This window comes from Hemiscyllium ocellatum, chromosome 9, assembly GCF_020745735.1.
Source record: "Hemiscyllium ocellatum isolate sHemOce1 chromosome 9, sHemOce1.pat.X.cur, whole genome shotgun sequence".
Lineage (NCBI taxonomy): Eukaryota > Metazoa > Chordata > Chondrichthyes > Orectolobiformes > Hemiscylliidae > Hemiscyllium > Hemiscyllium ocellatum.
Genome location: NC_083409.1, coordinates 47,399,681 through 47,418,761, shown reverse-complemented (window position 1 = coordinate 47,418,761; position 19,081 = coordinate 47,399,681). Strand labels below are relative to the sequence as shown.

At 36.4% G+C, this 19,081-nt stretch overlaps 1 protein-coding gene across 2 annotated transcripts in view; it reads right to left on the bottom strand.

The window, feature by feature from the left end:
• Positions 1–1,396: 1,396 nt before the first annotated feature.
• The window catches only part of cdc14ab (cell division cycle 14Ab), a 179,171-nt gene continuing 161,486 nt past the window's right edge, over positions 1,397–19,081 (bottom strand). Inside the window, exons 14-17 of one of the 2 annotated variants that reach the window (XM_060829729.1) lie at positions 17,384–17,431; positions 11,386–11,511; positions 7,835–8,153; positions 1,397–1,680 (exon numbers count right to left, since the gene is read on the bottom strand). In XM_060829729.1, the coding sequence (XP_060685712.1) occupies positions 1,651–1,680; positions 7,835–8,153; positions 11,386–11,511; positions 17,384–17,431 (523 nt within the window). In that variant the 3' untranslated portion in view covers positions 1,397–1,650. The remainder of the gene's footprint in view (positions 1,681–7,834; positions 8,154–11,385; positions 11,512–17,383; positions 17,432–19,081) is intronic. The other variant, XM_060829730.1, reaches the window with a different exon arrangement.

Genomic DNA, 19,081 nt, shown 5'->3' with positions numbered 1-19,081 from the left:
TAATATATTGATAACACTACAAACAAGATTTTTCTCATTTATTTACAAAATATTTATTTAATACCAATATTGTAAAAATCAAAGGCTTTGCCTTACACATTCCAACTGCCATCTGGTAGGTTTAAAACACCAGTGAGTGGATTTTTCTTAAGTATCTTCACAAATAGTTGTCACTTTTATCAAGTGATATTATTTATTTCAGAAAATTGCCATTTTATTTGTAGAGTATGAATGAAAAATATATAGTGCCACTAAAATTTTCTTCTCAACTATACAGAGTTCTAAAAGGGCAAATTAAAGAAATTCATCTCTGAATTTTATCACCATTACCTGAATGGTATTTTGTGTCAAACTCACAAATGTTAGTGCACAGAATTCTTGGAATGAACAAGGAAAGCACAATACTTTCATTTAGGATACCAAATATACATCTATCAAAGTGGAAATAATTTAAAAAATATATATAAAGCTGGACTTGGAACCAAAAATAAATCTAAATTGACTGTGTACATAGACATCAAATTTTACACATCACTTTATATTAAACCATAGTTGTACATTTACATTATTCTTGAAATTTTTTAATATATTAACTAATAGTTCAATATAGTGCCAAGTCTTGCGTTTAAATCAGAGTTGTAAAATCTGTTTTTAAAAATAGTTGTAAATAACTATCCTTTGCAATTAAAATGCAGCTTCATCGTAATCCTTTTAATGTAGTATTGTATACTCTTAGTGTGGTGCTCTCCTAAAAATATAGAACAGAACAAACAAACATTCACTAATTTCTAGCCATCTTATTTGGGAATATAGTTTACGATCACCCAGATCAATTTTATTTTCTACTCTAAACCCCATTCTTTCTTCCATTCCAATGGCTAATTACTGGGTTTGCTTTACATGGCATGAAATATTTTGACCAGTCGACTTCCTCACAGCCAATATCAATGTTCATGCAAACTGATCACAGTGCTTCTCCTGGCACAAGATAATCCATTTTGCAACTCTGTTAAGACCAGTGACAATCAGTGAGTGCAGGAAAGTACAGGTGACAGCTGAAACAAGAACTCAAACTTCTAAGTACTGAAGTCGAGTCACTAAACTTCCACTGTTACAGCTACTAGGTTACAACTTACAGCTATGAAACAGGTACTATAGTATCTCTTTGCAAATGCCTCTTGCTTTAATAAACCTTTTGAATGGCTCATTGTAAAGGGTTATTATATTCAAAAGTTTAACTTTTATTTAGGATGTTGCAGGGTTCTTTTTAAGAACCCAAAATTATAAAGTTTTGCCTTATTTGCAGCAATTCAGCTGGATCACTTAACAATTAAAATTTAGATGTTTTTAAATGTTAATTTAAATTCCCATAAATAACAGTGCAAAAAGAATAGAACTAGTCATCAACTGGAATCAAAGTTTTGCATTTCTTTTGATTTATCAGCTCCCAATACTTGATGAAGACTGCAGTCATGAAAGCAGAAAAGTCCTTCTGAAAGTACTGCCAATGCAATACAGCAATTACTGGCCATTTACAAATCTTTAAACATTAAGGTTGCCTAGTTTCTAGCCCAGGAAGATTAATCTTCACTTCAGTTTCTTTGCTTTTTCAGCCACAATACTTTCCATTTTCAGCGAAGTAGTGATGCTTTAGTACTGAACATATTCAGATTGAAGTGACTGCAAAAGAAAAATAACTTCAGCTAAGAATATTTAAATTTATATTGTTACAGAAAGTGTTGTAAAAAAGTGAGTGATTGAATAACACCAATGAACTGTATTCTTAAAAAGAACTTGTAAACTCTTAGCAAACAAACATCAAGAATGCTGTCAGCTCTTCCAATTGTTCAGTAGCAATCCCAGTGTTAACTCTCATCCAAGTTAAGCGGAAGGTGCATGGCATACTAATCAGTCACATTATCTTGGCAGGTGAGTTGGGGGAATTAAAGAAAAGGGAAAAATATTACTGTTTTTGAGTCATTGAGAAATCACAACAGAGCACCTGTCTCATAAATGTTGGGCAAATAGAAAAAGAAAGTTGGGATTTAGCTTTGATTTCCCCAAGAAGTTCAAATTGCTACTTGACATCCAGTCTGAGCTTTCTGGAGTACTCTGACAGTACCTAACATTTATGAAACCTTATTCAGAAAGGAAATAAAAATAACATAATACAAGAGGAAGGGGAGAGAAACAGAACACTAATTAAGTGGATCTAGTTTATTTTGTTGTATTTATTAGCTAGTAACATGCTTTATAACTACATTTAAATATGAGCAACAACAACTCACTGCATTTTAGAGTTTCTGAAATATATAATGCCATGCTTATTTAATGATTGAAATTGCATATCCTCAAACAGGCACAAGTTTTGCCTTACTTTAGTCTATTTTTCCTCAATTATTTGATGTGGTTAATCTTTGGAGCACAAGGAAATAAATTATCATATATACTTGAGTAAAAAGTTAAGAATCTAAGATGAAGTTTTTAAATCAAAAGTAGGGATAGGGCTGACTTTTACACAAGTAACAGTTTAGAAGTTGAAATCTACTGTCTCCCACTACCTCACTATTGAGTTTCCATCAACCCAACTTCCAAAAACAGTACAAGTGCTCATACACAGACAAAGGAGGTGCACAGCTGCCATTGGTGGGCTATTTTATAATTCTATGAAGTAAGTTTGTACCAGAACAAGTTTGAATTCAATGACAAATGGGTAGTAAGTATAAATACAGTGATTAAATAACATACAAAAGATATAAAAAATAAAGTTTTTTGGGTCAATATTTAGGTTTGAGTTTTTACATAGGATCAACTATTAGTTGATATAATGAACTTAAAGTCTGACAAAAAAAAACTTTTTTGTCCAGTCTATAAAGGATTATTTCTTCCTTTCTCAATTAAAATTAGTTAGCAATCTACACAGAGTATAAATAATATCGTAGCTTAACACACAATGCACTGAGTTAAAAGCCTTTCCTTCAGAAATCACCTAAGTATCCTATTACTGTTCAGCAGATTAGCATGAGTGTCCAGCAGCATTCCAGACAGGAGTTAATATTCTACAATCACAGGCTAAACAGTGATTGGTTTCCTAGAAAGCTGTTAATCATGAAAAGTGAGGTAGTTGGTTAGCTTGCCAAGCTACTGGGTTATCATTCACATGTTTCGTTAACCATGCTGGGTAAGATCATCAGTGTGAATTCCGTGAAGCGCTGTTGTTATGTCCTGCTTGGGTTTTATGTGGTCTGGTCTGTTGGGGTGAATGTCACTTTTGGATCTTCTCTGCAGTGGTTTGTACACTGGGTCTATCTCTACATATTTGTTGATGGCCTTTTTGGTTGAAAATCAGGCTTCCAAGAATTCTCTGGCAAGCTTGTCGAAGAATGGTTATTTTGTCATAGTTGAACTGATGGCTCTCTTGGTCTGTGTGTACGGAGATGAGGGAGAGTGGATCATGTTGCTTAGTTCCCAGTTGGTGTTTGTGAAGTCAGATGGCTAGCTTTCTTCACGTTTGTCAGACAATAGTGCTTCACAGAAGTCGCACTGACAATGTTAGCCAGCATGGTGATGAAACATTTGCACAATAACCCAGCAGCTCAGCAAACTAAACAACTAATTCATCCGCAAACTGAATTACACATCTTTGCAAAAACCTTAAATTATGAAAAGTGTTTGTATAAATGCAAGTCTCTCCATTCTTCTTTTCAATGAAATCAGTCTAACATTATGTCCAAAATAAAGTCATGCAGTGGCTATTCTTCTAGTCACCAGAGAATCAGCAACAATAGCTCAAGTAAACAACACAATTCGAAGGATTCCACAAATCAAATAGGTCCTTTTATAAAGCATACAGGAAAAAATAGCCTCTGAATACAGTCCAGTGATAAGTTAGAATAAAACTGTTCTGAATGGCATAACACTGGAGGTGAAGCTTTCAATGATATGACAGATATTTTGAAAGTGAGGAAATGCAAAATCACAAATTCTGAAAATGTTGAAGTGTCAAGTAAACATTCGTGGAGTGAAAGATTTCATGTCATTTTAATAAGTTTAATGTATGAAGTAGTACTGTCCACATGATAAATCAACATTGCACTTCTGATTAATAAATAATGGTAGACATTCTGCAGCATGATCACAAATTCATTCACACAAGGTATGTATACAAATGTGCCCTTCAATATTTTTAAGATTATTGTTTTTTTCTCCATTGTGTGGGCTTTACTTTCTTCATTTTTGATAAAATAGTGGCTACCACAGGCTTTATCACCATAGAAATACCAATCGCATTACACGGAAATTAGAGCTTCATTGTAGGCAATTTAATCAGTTGGAATAATTGCTTTAGGTCATGAGCACAAAGCAGGTTCAACAGTAAGGTACAGCATCCTACAGGGTAGGTAATGGCAAAAGCAAACCATCATTGCAAATACATGGTCCCAGGTTTGTATGTATTAGCATATAAGTTTTCATTTTAAGAATGACAATTTAACTGTAGAGAATGGAATTAACACAAAAGGAAGATTGAAGTTTACTACATATTAAAAAGTTGGGTCAAATTGAATTAACAGGTAAAACATAGAGAAAGGCAAGATCATAAACAGCAGGTGGGCTTAGTTTGCTATAGAACTGGAGATATGAAGTCTGTAATTCTTGCAGTAATGGCAGTCCAAAAATGGTTTTACGCAGAGGTAGAGCTAAATTAGTTTAAAAGCATATAGTAAACCCTGAGGAGTAAAAAAAATCCATTTATTTAATCAGATCAAAAAAATAATTGTACAATAGGGATAATTAACCTGAAGGCATTTTCGTGGAAATTCTGGAGATAGGAGACACTTAGGAATATTTTCTGGTTTCAATTTATTGGGTTGTTTGCAATTGTTATTTACATTTTGGAGATACCCTGAGGAACTCCTGCAGAGATGCCTGGAGCTGAGATGGCTGACTTCCAACAACAACTATCTTCCTTTGTGCCAGGTATGACTCCAACCAGTGGAGAGTTTCTCTGATTCCCATTGACTCCAGTTTTGCTAGGTCTCCTCTGTGCAGCATTCAGTCAAATGCAACCTTGATGACAAAGTTTGTAATGAGATCATGAGCTGAGTGGCTCTGGAGGAACCCAGATTAAGTGTCAGTGAGCAGGTGCATAGCTGCCAGTGTTGTAGTTATATTGGCACTAACTTGGCTAGGGTTGTGGCATGTTCTGCAGCACACGTCTTTAGTACCAATGCCGAAATGTGGAAAAACTCTGATAACAACTCCCTTGATATTATCCCAATTTTACTTTCATTATCTGCTCCATTTTCTTTTCTAAAATCGATCTAGCAGTGGTTAGATTTTTGGTTGGGCTAGAGCTTTACACAAACTAAAGATCTCTATCATTATGATTCTGTTCATGTCTCAAACATTAATAATTTTAAAATCTTTCATTATCGTACATCATAATCTACTCTGTTCCAGCAAATTATCTTCATATTCACTTTCCTCACTGTGAATCAGCATTGCTTCCCCTCAATGGATCCTAAGATAATATTCTTTTATTATTAGGCTGATCAGTACCTCATGGGTGTAATGTCCTATATCTAGTTAAAAATTCCCTGAATGCAATTAGCATTTTTTTTAAAAAGCAGCCTACAAAATCACTGTGCTATCTTTACTGTTATGCAAACCTGTACCCCAAGCCCACTTCAAATTACGAAAATATATAATTTTACTTATTGACATTTAATTTGCACCTGTAGTTTTTAATGTATTGTCAATTTGCAGTTTAACAGCATTCCATCAGGATACCTAATCAATGCACTGATATACACAAGAATCTGCATGTTCCCCTTCTGGCAATGTCAGATAAATGACAGAATGAAAACTAATTACAGGAGCTGGTGAAACAAATCTTGGTTAATGGTTTAAATTGACTGTTAGTCACTGTAGGTCAAGGTTACTGATGATTTCATGTAACCGTAGGTACTTATCCAAAATCTTATGTATCCCATGAACAGACAACAATTACAACTGGAAATTTACTTTTCTGTAGTTTTTGAATTAGTTAAAATAGTAGTTTTCCAAGAATCATTTCTTGAATAGCAACAGCATTTCCAATCAACTCTCTAAGTTGTTCCAACTTCTACATGAATGATGTTTGTAATGCATGAAAAGTGAAGTACAAGTAATAAATAAAATCTTTGAAAGCCCAGTTAATACTTTCTTGAAAATGCATGATAAATTGCGATAAGTGAAATTCTGTTTCTAGTGAAACATATTCTACTGCTCATAATGGTGATAGAAGAAAACTAAGGTGTCAAATCATAAGCTTGTACACAGTGAACACTGAACAGATAACTACCATGACGTTGAAAGTTTAAAATATACAGATAATGCTTGCTCTTTTTTGGAATAAGAATAACAAATAAATGTAATTTTAAAAAAATGTGATTCAGAACATGTGAAAGTATTTCAAACATCTATATGACTTTTTAGCACACAATCAACAATTAATTACTCAGGAATAGTCCTCCATTGTACAGATAGCATCACATACTGACCACTCCATATACTTGCAGTGTATACACAGGAAATGATTTGAAAACGATCAAATACTTTGGGAATTTAAGATTGAAAAAATAGTCGCAGTTTGAAGTGACAATCCAAGATCAGATTATTGCCTGTGGGAACCATAAATCACTGAAAACCGAGTAACCTATTTTCTCTCAATCAGAACTACATTTGCAGAAGATAACTCAGCAAATTAAAATGCAAGATATCTCTCTCCTTAAACTGTGCAGGATCTCTGCAAAACTTTTTGTGGTTCATACAATCTTGAATCTGCAAAAGTAACCATGTAAAGCAGCTTCTCAAAGCAGAAGTACAGGTACACAATCCTTCATCCGAAATCCAAAGATTTTCGTCAAGTTTTTTTCTCTTCATAACAAGGTTTGATGTGATGTGGCTTTGCGGCCCAGCACTGACAGGCGTCAATTCTGTCTCAGCCCTCATTTTACTCACAGGTGCGTGTGCTGTACAGTAAGATTTTAAAAAAATTTCACCCTGAAATTGTCACTTATTCTGAAATCCGAAGAAGTCCAAATTCTGAAAACCAGCTGGCCCTAAGGGTTTTGATAAAGGATTGTGTACCTGTAAAACACAAATTCTCAAATTTTAAGCATACTGCCCGGCTGCCCACTGCTATCTATGTTTAAAGAGAGAAGCATAATTTAATTTCCTTCTTACTAAAAATAAAGTTTGAAGTATTGTTTTATAAAGTTAAAACTGCAAATGGTGAGATAGAAATACTCAAAGCAAACTAAAGAAATAAAACTATTAAATCATTGTTCTTAACATTCCTCTCACTAATTCTGTCCATGTTTTCAAAGGAACAAACTCTTGACTGAGGTGCATTTAGATGGATTTTAGGAGTTCTATGCTGAATGATGAGTCTTAGCTGGCTATTTACCTTCAGAGACATTAGAGGGGAGTCCAATTCAGTCCTGACTGAAATAAAAACAAGTGTTGGAAAAGCTCAGCAGGTCTGGCAGCACCTGTGGTGAAACAGAGTTAATGTTTCAAGTCCGATCCGACTTCTTAAAAATTGTTCAGACTTGGAGTTCTGCTGAGTTTCTCTACTGCTTTGACTGAGATCAGTTAACCCATAACACGTCGAGGAATTGTGACAACCATATTGCTTAATAAATTCTGATGTAAGCAACTTTTTACCCTTAACACAATTACATTTGATAAAAGGAGTGCTGATATTGCTGTTTCATGTATAAGATCTTATTCTATCTCAATAAATCGTAAAATTATGAACATTTTCTTTAATGACAGCATGTAAACTTACGGGATGTGAACGACTTAGGTATCGCATGGTGGCAGGACCGACACCACTGCAGGTGGATCTACCGTTGTAATCATCTTTCGGGCTGGTACTGTTATTGATGGGGATATTGCAGATAGTGCCACTGTTGCTTTTGCCATGGTAGTTGTTGTTCAGTTCATGATAATATCTCGCAGAAAGCTGCGAGCTGCTATACAGCTGGTTGGAGGGATAACCAGATGTAAAACTTGTCCTAGGAGATGATGTCATAGCGTTCTCAGTTTCGTCAGGGGCAGCATAAAGATTTCCTAGTGAACTGCCTAGCCTGGAGTTTATGGAGAAGCTAAATGGAAACAGACAATGGGGAAACACAACATAATGCACATGGGGAAAAAACATGAAATTTCGAAGAAACAAAAATGCTGTACATATGGAAAAAATGTCAATATTCTTTGCATGTTAAAAGTGGCTTCATTAAATCTATTCACTACTCTTTAGACTCTCGTAATAATTAAGTTCAATAACTACATATGCAGCTTACTTATGTACATTTTTTGATATTAAATCTTACCATTTAAAATGTCACATGACAAAACTAGAAATATGGTTTCTAGAGAAAGGAAATAGTAATCATACATGAAATTTTTATGAGCAAAAGGAAAAACAGAATAAGGAAATTCAAAAACATAGTAATTTGGGTTTATTTCTTACAATTTTCCTCAATACTCACCAAAAAGATGCATTCATTCCTGAGTATAGTACAGCAACAGTCTATATATATTGTGAGTTGATAAACAACTCAAATGATGCTAATGGTCCTGGGACAACCCAGGGCACAATAAGGAGTTGATTAAATTAAGTAGACAAAATCAAGTCGCCTGATGCAAACAACTGAATAAAGTAACATTAATCTTACTCAACACAAATTAAACAAAACAAAATTAAAAACTGAGGAAGGCGTTCGACATGGGAAACTGATTAGCAAGGTTAGGTCTCATGGAATACAGGGAGAACTAGTCATTTGGATACAGAACTGGCTCAGATACAGAAGGTGGTGGTGGAGGGTTGTTTTTCAGACTGGAGGCCTGTGACCAGTGGAGTGCCACAAGGATCAGTGCTGGGCTCTCTAATTTTTGTCATTTACATAAATGATTTGGATGCGAGGATAAGAGGTACAGTTCGTAAGTTTGCAGATGACACCAAAGTTGGAGGTGTCATGGACAGCGAACAGGATTACTTCAGATTACAACAGGATCTGGACCAGATGGGCCAATGGGCTGAGAAGCGGCAGATTGAGTTTAATTCAGATAAATACGAAATGCTGCATTTTGGGAAAGCAAATCTTAGCAGGACTTATACACTTAATGGTAAGGTCCTAGGGAGTGTTGCTGAACAAAGAGATCTTGGAGTCCAGGTTATTAGCTCCTTGAAAGTGGAATCGCAGGTAGATAGGATAGTGAAAAAGGCGTTTGGTATGCTTTCCTTTATTGGTCAGAGTATTGAGTACAGGAGTTGGAAGGTCATGTTGCGGCTGTACAGGACATTGGTTAGGCCACTGTTGGAATATTGCATGCAATTCTGGTCTCCTTCCTATCAGAAAGATGTTGTGAGACTTGAAAGGGTTCAGAAAAGATTGACAAGGATGTAAGACCATAAGATATAGGAGTGGAAGTAAGGCCATTTGGCCCATCGAGTCCACTCCGCCATTCAATCATGGCTGATGGGCATTTCAACTCCACTTACCCGCATTCTCCCTGTAGCCCTTAATTCCTCGTGACATCAAGAATCTATCAATCTCTGCCTTGAAGACATTTAGCATCCCGGCCTCCACTGCACTCTGTGGCAATAAATTCCACAGGCCCACCACTCTCTGGCTGAAGAAATGTCTCCGCATTTCTGTTCTGAATTGACCCCTCTAATTCTAAGGCTGTGCCCACGGGTCCTAGTCTCCTCGCCTAACGGAAACAATTTCCTAGCGTCCACCCTTTCCAAGACATGTATTATCTTGTAAGTTTCTATTAAGTCTCCCCTTAATCTTCTAAACGCCAATGAGTTCCCAGGGTTGGAGGATTTGAGCTTTAGGGAGAGGCTGAACAGGCTGGGGCTGTTTTCCCTGGAGCGCCGGAGGCTGAGGGGTGACCTTATAGAGGTTTACAAAATTATGAGGGGCATGGATAGGATAAATAGACAAAGCCTTTTACCTGGGATCGGGGAGTCCAGAACTAGAGGGCATAGGTTTAGGGTGAGAAGGAAAAGATATAAAAGAGACCTAAGGGGCAACTTTTTCACGCAGAGGGTGGTACGTGTATGGAATGAGCTGCCAGAGGATGTGGTGGAGGCTGGTACAATTACAACATTTAAGAGGCATTTGGATGGGTATATGAATAGGAAGGGTTTGGAGGGATATAGGACAGGTGCTGGCAGGTGGGACTAGATTGGGTTGAGATATCTGGTTGGCGTGGACAGGTTGGACCAAAGGGTGTGTTTCCATGCTGTACATCTCTATGGTCTAAGTAGACATTAGGTACTTTTGTAAACATGAAAGCTCTTAAAAGGCAGAAGACATCTAAACTTCACAAAAATTTTTTGAAGATGCAGGTTCATATATGTTCACAATGAATCTGCTACTGAGAATGATAGGAGTAAATGACTATCAATATGACTAATTCTGGAAAGTATTTTTCAGTAAGTGGCAAGAGGGCAGGGGATCACTGAGAAAGGACAGTCAGATTATTGAAGGTTTCTGCAGGGACAGTGCCAATAAGTGATCTTCCCTATTCTGTCTGGCCAATTCTTTTGCAAAAAGAAGAAAATGTTTCCCATGAAAGAGGTTTTACAAATTTAATCTTATTTCTGCAGAGATTTATATTGGAATATATACAAATCTTGCAGCACAATGATAGTAACCATATATCATTTTATAAGTGCTCAGATGTTGAGAAGCAAAGATAAGCTGCCAATATAAAGCAGACTTCAAAATTAGATTTAGATAATAACAAACTAACAGGTAGGGTTAATTTAAACTGCACTGTAAAATATGCTGGCCAAAGTAGCTGGAATTTTCATCCATTTTAATTCTCAGCTGAAATCTAGTCACACAGAACATCTTGTCCTCAGGTATGACGTTGATGTAGTCTCACTACTTAATGAGCATTGATGTCAGTTTGCCACTTGGATGACTGTAACTAGAGTATAGAATGACTGGACAGTTTAGGGAGCAGTAATTCTGGCTTGTGAATTCATTTCTCTCACTTTCCACTCAAAACCAGAATAGGTACAAGGTTGCATCCCACCACTATAGGTAGACAACAAAACACAGGGCATTGAATCTGATTAACTTGTCTCATTTGCATTTAATGCATCAACAATATTCCACAGTATTAAAATATTTTTAAAGTGTACTCGAAAAGAGCTGAATGTTAGAAATCAAATATTAATTTTTCAGGTCAAAAATCTTGGACAGACAGAAAATGTAATTAGATTTAACTTATGGGAAGAAATTATGGCTATTGTTTCTCTAATATTTAAGCAGTATTTTTTAAAAATGTAATAATAATCTATGAACAAAATGTCACCTTTTCATATTACTGTTCATGGGTATAGGACTTCTGCTAATTCTTCTTGCACTTGGATAATTCATTGAGATCTTTGAGGATTTGAGAGGTGACATTGATCCTTGGCTAGTACTTGAAGAATTGATTCTGTTAAAACATAGCCACAAAATTAAATAACCTCAAAACACTATATTTGAGTACAAAGTGGAAAACGTTTACTGTGTGATTCAATACATTTATTTTCTAAAACTAAACTTCAGGATGATTCACATGATCTTTATGTTAAGTAACTATAATACGAACATAAATAATGTTTTTTTTGAGTGAGATTGTATATTAGTTCATTATTTTCAAATTTTCCAACAATACAGTAATAAAAGTCAGTCTTTTGGACGACTCATGGAATTTCAAACTTCTAAATTGTGCTTGAGGCAGAGTTGAGCCAATAGCTTATGATATGGTTTATTTTTAAATCTGCAAACTATAAAAATCAGAAAATATCCATTGGTTATCTGGTTATTATCACCTTGCTTTCTGTAGTATTCTGCAGTGTCTAAATTGGCTGTCAACTTTCCAACATTAGATCAGTGAGTACAGCACTTTGGGACATCCTGAGGTGTGAACGGCTTTTAAATAAATGGAAGTCCTTTCTTTATAATGTCTGGGGTATTATATCAATATACAGTAACATTTTATTAACTGCCACCTATGGGACCAGGAGTGTGCCAGCTGATCAAATATTCCAGATAATCAAGAAGTCCACATGGTTAATGTAAAAACATACACTGAGGTACACACATTACTGTTATGCTTTATTTACAGCATAAATCACTTAAATAATAATGCAACTTGCTTTAAATAAAACTTACAGGCAGAGAGTCTTCTCACTTGCACTCTCAACTGCCTACTCGGGACATCGTGGTAGGTATTTGAGGAGAAACGGACTCAAAATTGAATCAACTGCTATTTCATGTGGTCATTCGATTGAACAACAAGTATATTTACATAAGGTAAATAAATCAAAACTACAATAACTGGACAGAATAATAAAATAAACCTCACGGTATTTGAGGTGTATAATTTTTGCTGGTCTTTCAAGAGGGCCAGTTCATAAGGTGCCAGTTAAAACAAAGTTTGCTATATATGTATATATGTAAATTAGTGAAAACAAGACCCTGCAACAAGCACATTTATAAGTCACACAAATCTCTCAACAATAGTCCAACGCAGCCAATCACCATCTTCTCAGGATAGTTACATCTAGACAACTAATACAACCTAGCTAGCTACACTCATCCCAATGAAATAGACCTTAAAAAAATAAATTATCAATGAGTTTACAAATCACCTCTGAACATTTCTGGCAGCCAGTATGACCACATCTGCAGAAATATCAATGATTTGATCAGCTTGAGTGCTGGATTTTGGAGCTTGAGTGTTGGTGGGAGGCACAACAGTGCATCCGTAAGGCTGAAAGTTACATTGATAGCACATTTTTAGATGCAGCTCAAGGCCATGCAGAGAAGGCATGGGTGATCAGTCAGGAGGGTGGCAGGCAGATAGGGAGGAAAGCCCCAGAGTACATCTCACTCAAGTACAGATTGTGTGTTGAAAAATGGAGAATGACAACTTGTCTGGGAGTGCAACTAGAGCCTAGTTGCACAAATGGGGAGCAGAAAGAGAAGGAAAACAATAGCAGCAGGGGATTCTATAGTAAGAGGTACAGACAAGTGTTTCTGTGGCCACAGTCATGACTCTAGGATGTCATACTTCCTCCCTGGCTCTAGGGTCAAGGATATCACTGGCTGCAGGGCAAACAGGCTGAGATTATTGTTCACAATGGGACCAATAACAGAGGTAGAATGAGGGAGAAGGTTCTATATCAATAATTGAGGAAATGAGGTAGATTAAAAAGCAAAGGGTGCTATGTGATAGTGATTACAGGAATAGGTGAATAGACTGGATGAATGCATGGCTAAAAGAGTTAGATAGGAGGGAGGGCTTCAGACTCCTGGATCACTGGGTCAGCTTCTGGGAAGATGGGACCAGTACAAGTCCAACGGATTGCAACTGAACTGGAACAGGACTAACCCCCATTGGCAAGAAATTTGATGTTGCAGTTGGTGGAGGTTTAAACTAACTAAGGGAGTGGAGATGCAGTAGGATATGCTGCATAAACAAGTGCAGAAAAAGGAACCAAATCTTTCGAGGAAACAGAGCAAATACAGCCAGGTAGAGAACAACTGAGCATGGCAGGGCTGGATGGCATTTTTTAAGGCAAGGAGCCTTGCAAGTAGGCAGATGAATTGTGGGGTGTTGATGAGTGCATAGGCATGTGATATAATTGCTATCAGAGATCTGGTTGAGGGAAGGAGAGGACTGGCAACTCAATATTCTGCAGTATAGAATCTTTAGGCATGGTAGGTGGGAGGTATTATAAAAGAGGTGGGATAAAAAAGAGGCAATCTATTTGTTGGGTGTGTACAATGGACTCCCCAAACAGGGAGCAAGAGACAGACACATGCAGACAAAATTCAGATGTGTAAAATTAATAGGGAAATAATAGGGTAGGATTTCAAAGCTCTTAGTATTAACTGGCACTGACAATAGGCAAGACAAAATGTGACAAAATGTCTTTAGAAAGGGAGGAGTTCTTAAAACATGCCCTTAAGAGCTTTTTAAGCCAGCACACTCAGAGTCCTACAAGAGAGGGGGTGCTATTGGATCTAATTTTAGGGAATGAAGCTAGTCAAACAGGAGGTGTAGCAGTGGGGCAGCATTTTGGGGAAAATGAGATGCAAGGTAATTATTTATCAGGACAAAGATGGACTGAAAATAAAAAGTTTCTTAATTGGGTGATGGCTGATTTTTATGGATCAGAAGCAGCTACTAGCAGGAATCTCTCACTTTTTGGGCGCAGCAGGTGATGAGAGGTCAAATGGTATGTTAGCCTTAATAGCAAGAGGATTTGAGTGTGGGAACAGATTTCTTGCTGCAGTTGTATAGGGTCTTGGTCGGAGTATTGTGTGCAGTAATGATCTTCTTATGCGGGAAAGGATGTTTTGGAGTGCAACAAAAGGTTTAGCAGAATGATTCCTGGGGTGGAAAGTGTAACAGAGACTGAAGTTTAGAAAAATGAGGGGTGATCTCAGAAACCTACAAAATTCTAATAGGAAGTAAGTTCCTGATGACCAAGAGTCCAGTAACAGGGGTTACAGTCTAAGGATATAGGACATGGCCATTTATGACTAAGAGGATGGGAAAGTTTTTCACCTAGAGAGTGGTGAACCTGTGGAATTCTTTGCTATAAAAAGCAGTTGAAGCCAAAACAGTGAAGGTCTTGGATGAAATATAGTTTTTAGCGTTAAAGGAATAAAAAGGGAGGGGTCAAAACAGAAACAGGGTACTGAATAGAATAAGCATCCATGATCATACCAAATGGCCCAGCAGGCTTGGAGGGCCAAAAGCCGACTTCTCTTATTTCCTATGCTAGTCCTCCCAAAAATGCATCGCCTCACATTTTTCAGGATTATTTCCATTTGCCACTGTTCAGCTCAGCTGACTAGCTAGATTAGATGCACTTCATGTGAACATGCTGGTAAACACATCACTGCCACATTTTCACAACTGATCAAGGAAGAAAAATGCTTCACATAAAGCATTTTGTGATAACAAATGTTTGTCTTCACACTGTGTGGGTGACTACTTAATGCTATTGCCTTTTGAAAGATAATGTACTGCATAAAAAGTGAAACCCACCCCACAACCCACAATGAAACACTTATTCCATCAACCTCATGTATGGTACAGCCATTTTCATTGCCATTGCACACTGCTTTTTGGATTGTGATGGAAGGAAATAGCAGCCTCTCAATCTAAGTAATCCCCCAAATTATGTTGGTTGCATGTCATATCACGACCATTAGAGTATGACCTTCTCCACTTTGTTAATTAATCAGTTTATTTAACTGTACATACCCACACTTCACTTTCCACCAGGTGGGAGGATAGGAAAGTGCTAATCAACAAAGTAAGATTAACTAATAATAAAATGTTAAGCACGCAAATAAGCCTCTCATCGCTCACTAAAGAAATTTTTGACTTACCATTCAACACACATAGAAGAAGACTGTGCTTTTTTTGTTATTGACAGTGAGAATCGCATTACTGTCAATCTCACTTGATTTCCCCAACATTTTCACCAATGTTCAAATCATTCAGGGGTTAGGAGATTGCAATCATTGTGTTCAACAGAGTTTCTTTGCAACAATCCTACATTATAGTAGTGTCTGCATTTCAAAGAGATATCCAGTGGTTGTGAAAAGTATTATATAAAACATTTTTTTTCATATGGCTATATTAGAATGAGAGTGTATCCCATTGGAAAGGGAAAATTTCACCTAACACACAGTGCTTGATGGGAGCTCAATCATTGTTTCCAGAGGCGCTAAGAAAGTATTGATAATCATTTAGATATAATCCAAGCCAAAACATAGATTTTGCTACAAAGTAAATAAATCTAACCTTTTTGTTAAAAAAGCTAGAAATTTGTATTATGGATTCTGATACAAATCCAGTACATAATTAAGCTAAAGGAAGTGTCAATACTTGCAGGTATCTAGCAAGCAAAATCTAGGTGCCAGCAGTTCCAACAGGTATGAAACAAAATTAAAAATATTCAAGGTAGTCTCTCAATAGAACTGCCAGGATAACACACAGTTTACATCTTGTAGAACAGAGATACATTGTCCTGGCCAGTCTTCATTTTCTGTAAACTTAAACCCACCCAAACTCGACCTCATCTATTGCCCTTACTCTAACCCAGGGGTAAAAAATGAGGTCTGCAGATGCTGGAGATCACAGTTGAAAATGTGTTGCTAGTTAAAGCACAGCAGGTTAGGCAGCATCCAAGGAATAGGAAATTCGACGTTTCGGGCATAAGCACTTCATCAGGAAGGGGAGGAAGAGAGCTTCTTCAAGGAAGGCATCCTTGCAAGAGGATTCGCAGTAGGTTAAAATCTTCGGGTAAAAAATGAGGTCTGCAGATGCTGGAGATCACAGTTGAAAATGTGTTGCTGGTTAAAGCACAGCAGGTTAGGCAGCATCCAAGGAATAGGAAATTCGACGTTTCGGGCATAAGCCCTTCAGCAGGAATCCTGATTCTGAATCCTGATCCCCATTCCTGATGAAGGGCTTATGCCCGAAACGTCGAATTTCCTATTCCTCGGATGCTGCCTAACCTGCTGTGCTTTAACCAGCAACACATTTTCAACTTACTCTAACCCAAACCAGTTCTACTCATGCATCACATGCAACGGTTGCCAGTCTCTCAATGCCTTAATCTCTTCATGGTTTCACTCTTCTCCATTGTTACAATGCCTCCAGCTCTCCAACTACTGTGTTCCTCCAACCCTGCCATCTTGTGCACTCCCAGACTCTTCCCCCATACTACAGTTGCCATGCTTTCAGATCCTACAGTCCAAATAATAGGAATAGGTCCCTAAATCTCTGCTTTTCTGTATCTCCTTGGCCAAGCTAATAGTCACTTCACCCTGTATTTCCTTTTTTGACTCACTGACAGTTTTTAGCTCATTGTGCTCCTTTCCAGCATCCTGGAAGATTTTGTACAGTTGAAGACACTTTATAAGTTCAATTCTATGTCAGTAACAAGATCCCGTATCATGTCCTTTCAATCCATGCATGTGAGTTTGTGTGAGACTGGGAGAAAGAAAAAGAGAGAAAACAAGAGTATACGTGGACAACAACCTATGCATGTTTCCTGAAATGTAATTTGCAAATATTTGGAAAAAAGAAATTGAATTTCTTTTGTTGTCCATGTCTAGGTATAGGGATGCTAGTTCTTCTTTAACAAGTAGAATGTTCAACTAGTTGTGTATTTTCAAACCTATCTTTAATTTTTCAGTGATATCCAAAACCAGCCAATTCCATATTTATCTATACTGTCATTTAAAAACAGCTAAATCTGGAAAATTTTCAAAAATAAATTACGTTTGCTTACCTGAATGGCTGTGATGGAGATCTTGAATGAATTTTCATATCATCTAACCTTTAAAGTAAGAATTATATTAATAAATATAATGCATATTATTAAAAGTAATCCTAATGTTTTATTACAATTTAGAACAATAAACAATTTAAAACTCAGATTCATATTTAATTAGCATTGTTATTGCAATCAAGAAAATGACAGCTACTCGTCATTCATCTCTGGCAATTCACAGTTATATGAGTTTAAGTGTTTTAAAAAGAGACTAATTGATTTCTTCGATCACGTAATGCACATAGTAGTGACCTTCGAAGAAACATTAACATATTAGGATAGCTAATTATATCATCTTTTCGACTTCGTTTGTGCTTCTTTATGCAAATCTTAACAATTATTTCCACAAAAAAGTGCAAACCTATTTCAGGGAACAAGGTCAAAGGTCAGGAAAAACCAACTAAAGCTTTTTTAATATAACAAGGTATTCATTTCTTTATACAGCAGCTGCACTTTAACAAAGCAAATAACATTCAATAGTCACGGAGTCATAGAGATGTATAGCATGAAAACAAACCCTTCGGTCCAACTCATCCATGCTAACCAGACATCCTAAATTAATCTATATGTGTGCACATAATACCTCCTTGAAATAGATGATATTTAAGTAACTGTATATTTGCTTTAAGAAATAGACTGCTAAATATTATAGGTAAATAGCATGAAAAAAATTACAAACATGTTTTAGCCAGGAGGTACTAAACCTTTTAATTAAGCATTAAAAGGTATCAAAGCACTTGGAAAACATTCTAAAATGGTCAGGTTATTCATGTTATCTTAAATCATATTTTGTTTGGGTTATTCTTATAGTAAAAACACCTGAATTAGGCAATTAGGCTCAATTAGTATTCATTTTTAATATTGAGTACACAACACGATGGATCTGATAAATAGCAAGTTCCAACCATCACCATTATTCTCATCTGCATCACATCGATTGGAGTCTTCATACATGTACAATAACAATCCTCCTTTATTATGGCCAAACTACTGTCATGTCTAGCAGTTTGATGTACTGATAGTGATGGCCTTGACTCAAATGGCAATCCTGCATGTGTAATTTTAGTTACAGGGCATCTGCAACTTATCTGGCCACATTGCACATGATTGTTATGCTTTGCTCTTTCCAGGAATGGGAGGTAGAAAAACAGAACTAGGTACTTCCCTTGGATCAAGGGAAGAATCCCAAAATGGTACTGGTTGAAATCAACTAACTCACCACAGTCTGAACCCAAAATCTTTTATTCTGTATGGTCCAGTATCACTTAGCCTGAAAGAGATTGAGGACTGTGTCTTACTTATGTCTTGGTGATTTTACACTGGTGTTTATTTATTTTGGATCATAAATAAGTATCATTGTGCTGATTATTTCATGTACCTAAGCTATGGAAATTTTGTTCTAATATTATACTGTCAAAATATAGGACATGCTTTTAGTTAAGTGAATAAAGGAAGCCATTCATAGATGTTACACATACATTTGAAAGATAATGGATTTCTTCTGGTACTATTTAGAGATTTAAAATAGACAACATTATTGATTCTTAGTCATCTGCAGATAAAATTATTATTGACAAGTAAATAAAGATAGAAGTATGTTGAGTATGGGTTACTGCAATAATAATAAAGATAAAATGATATTCAGGATGTACAAAT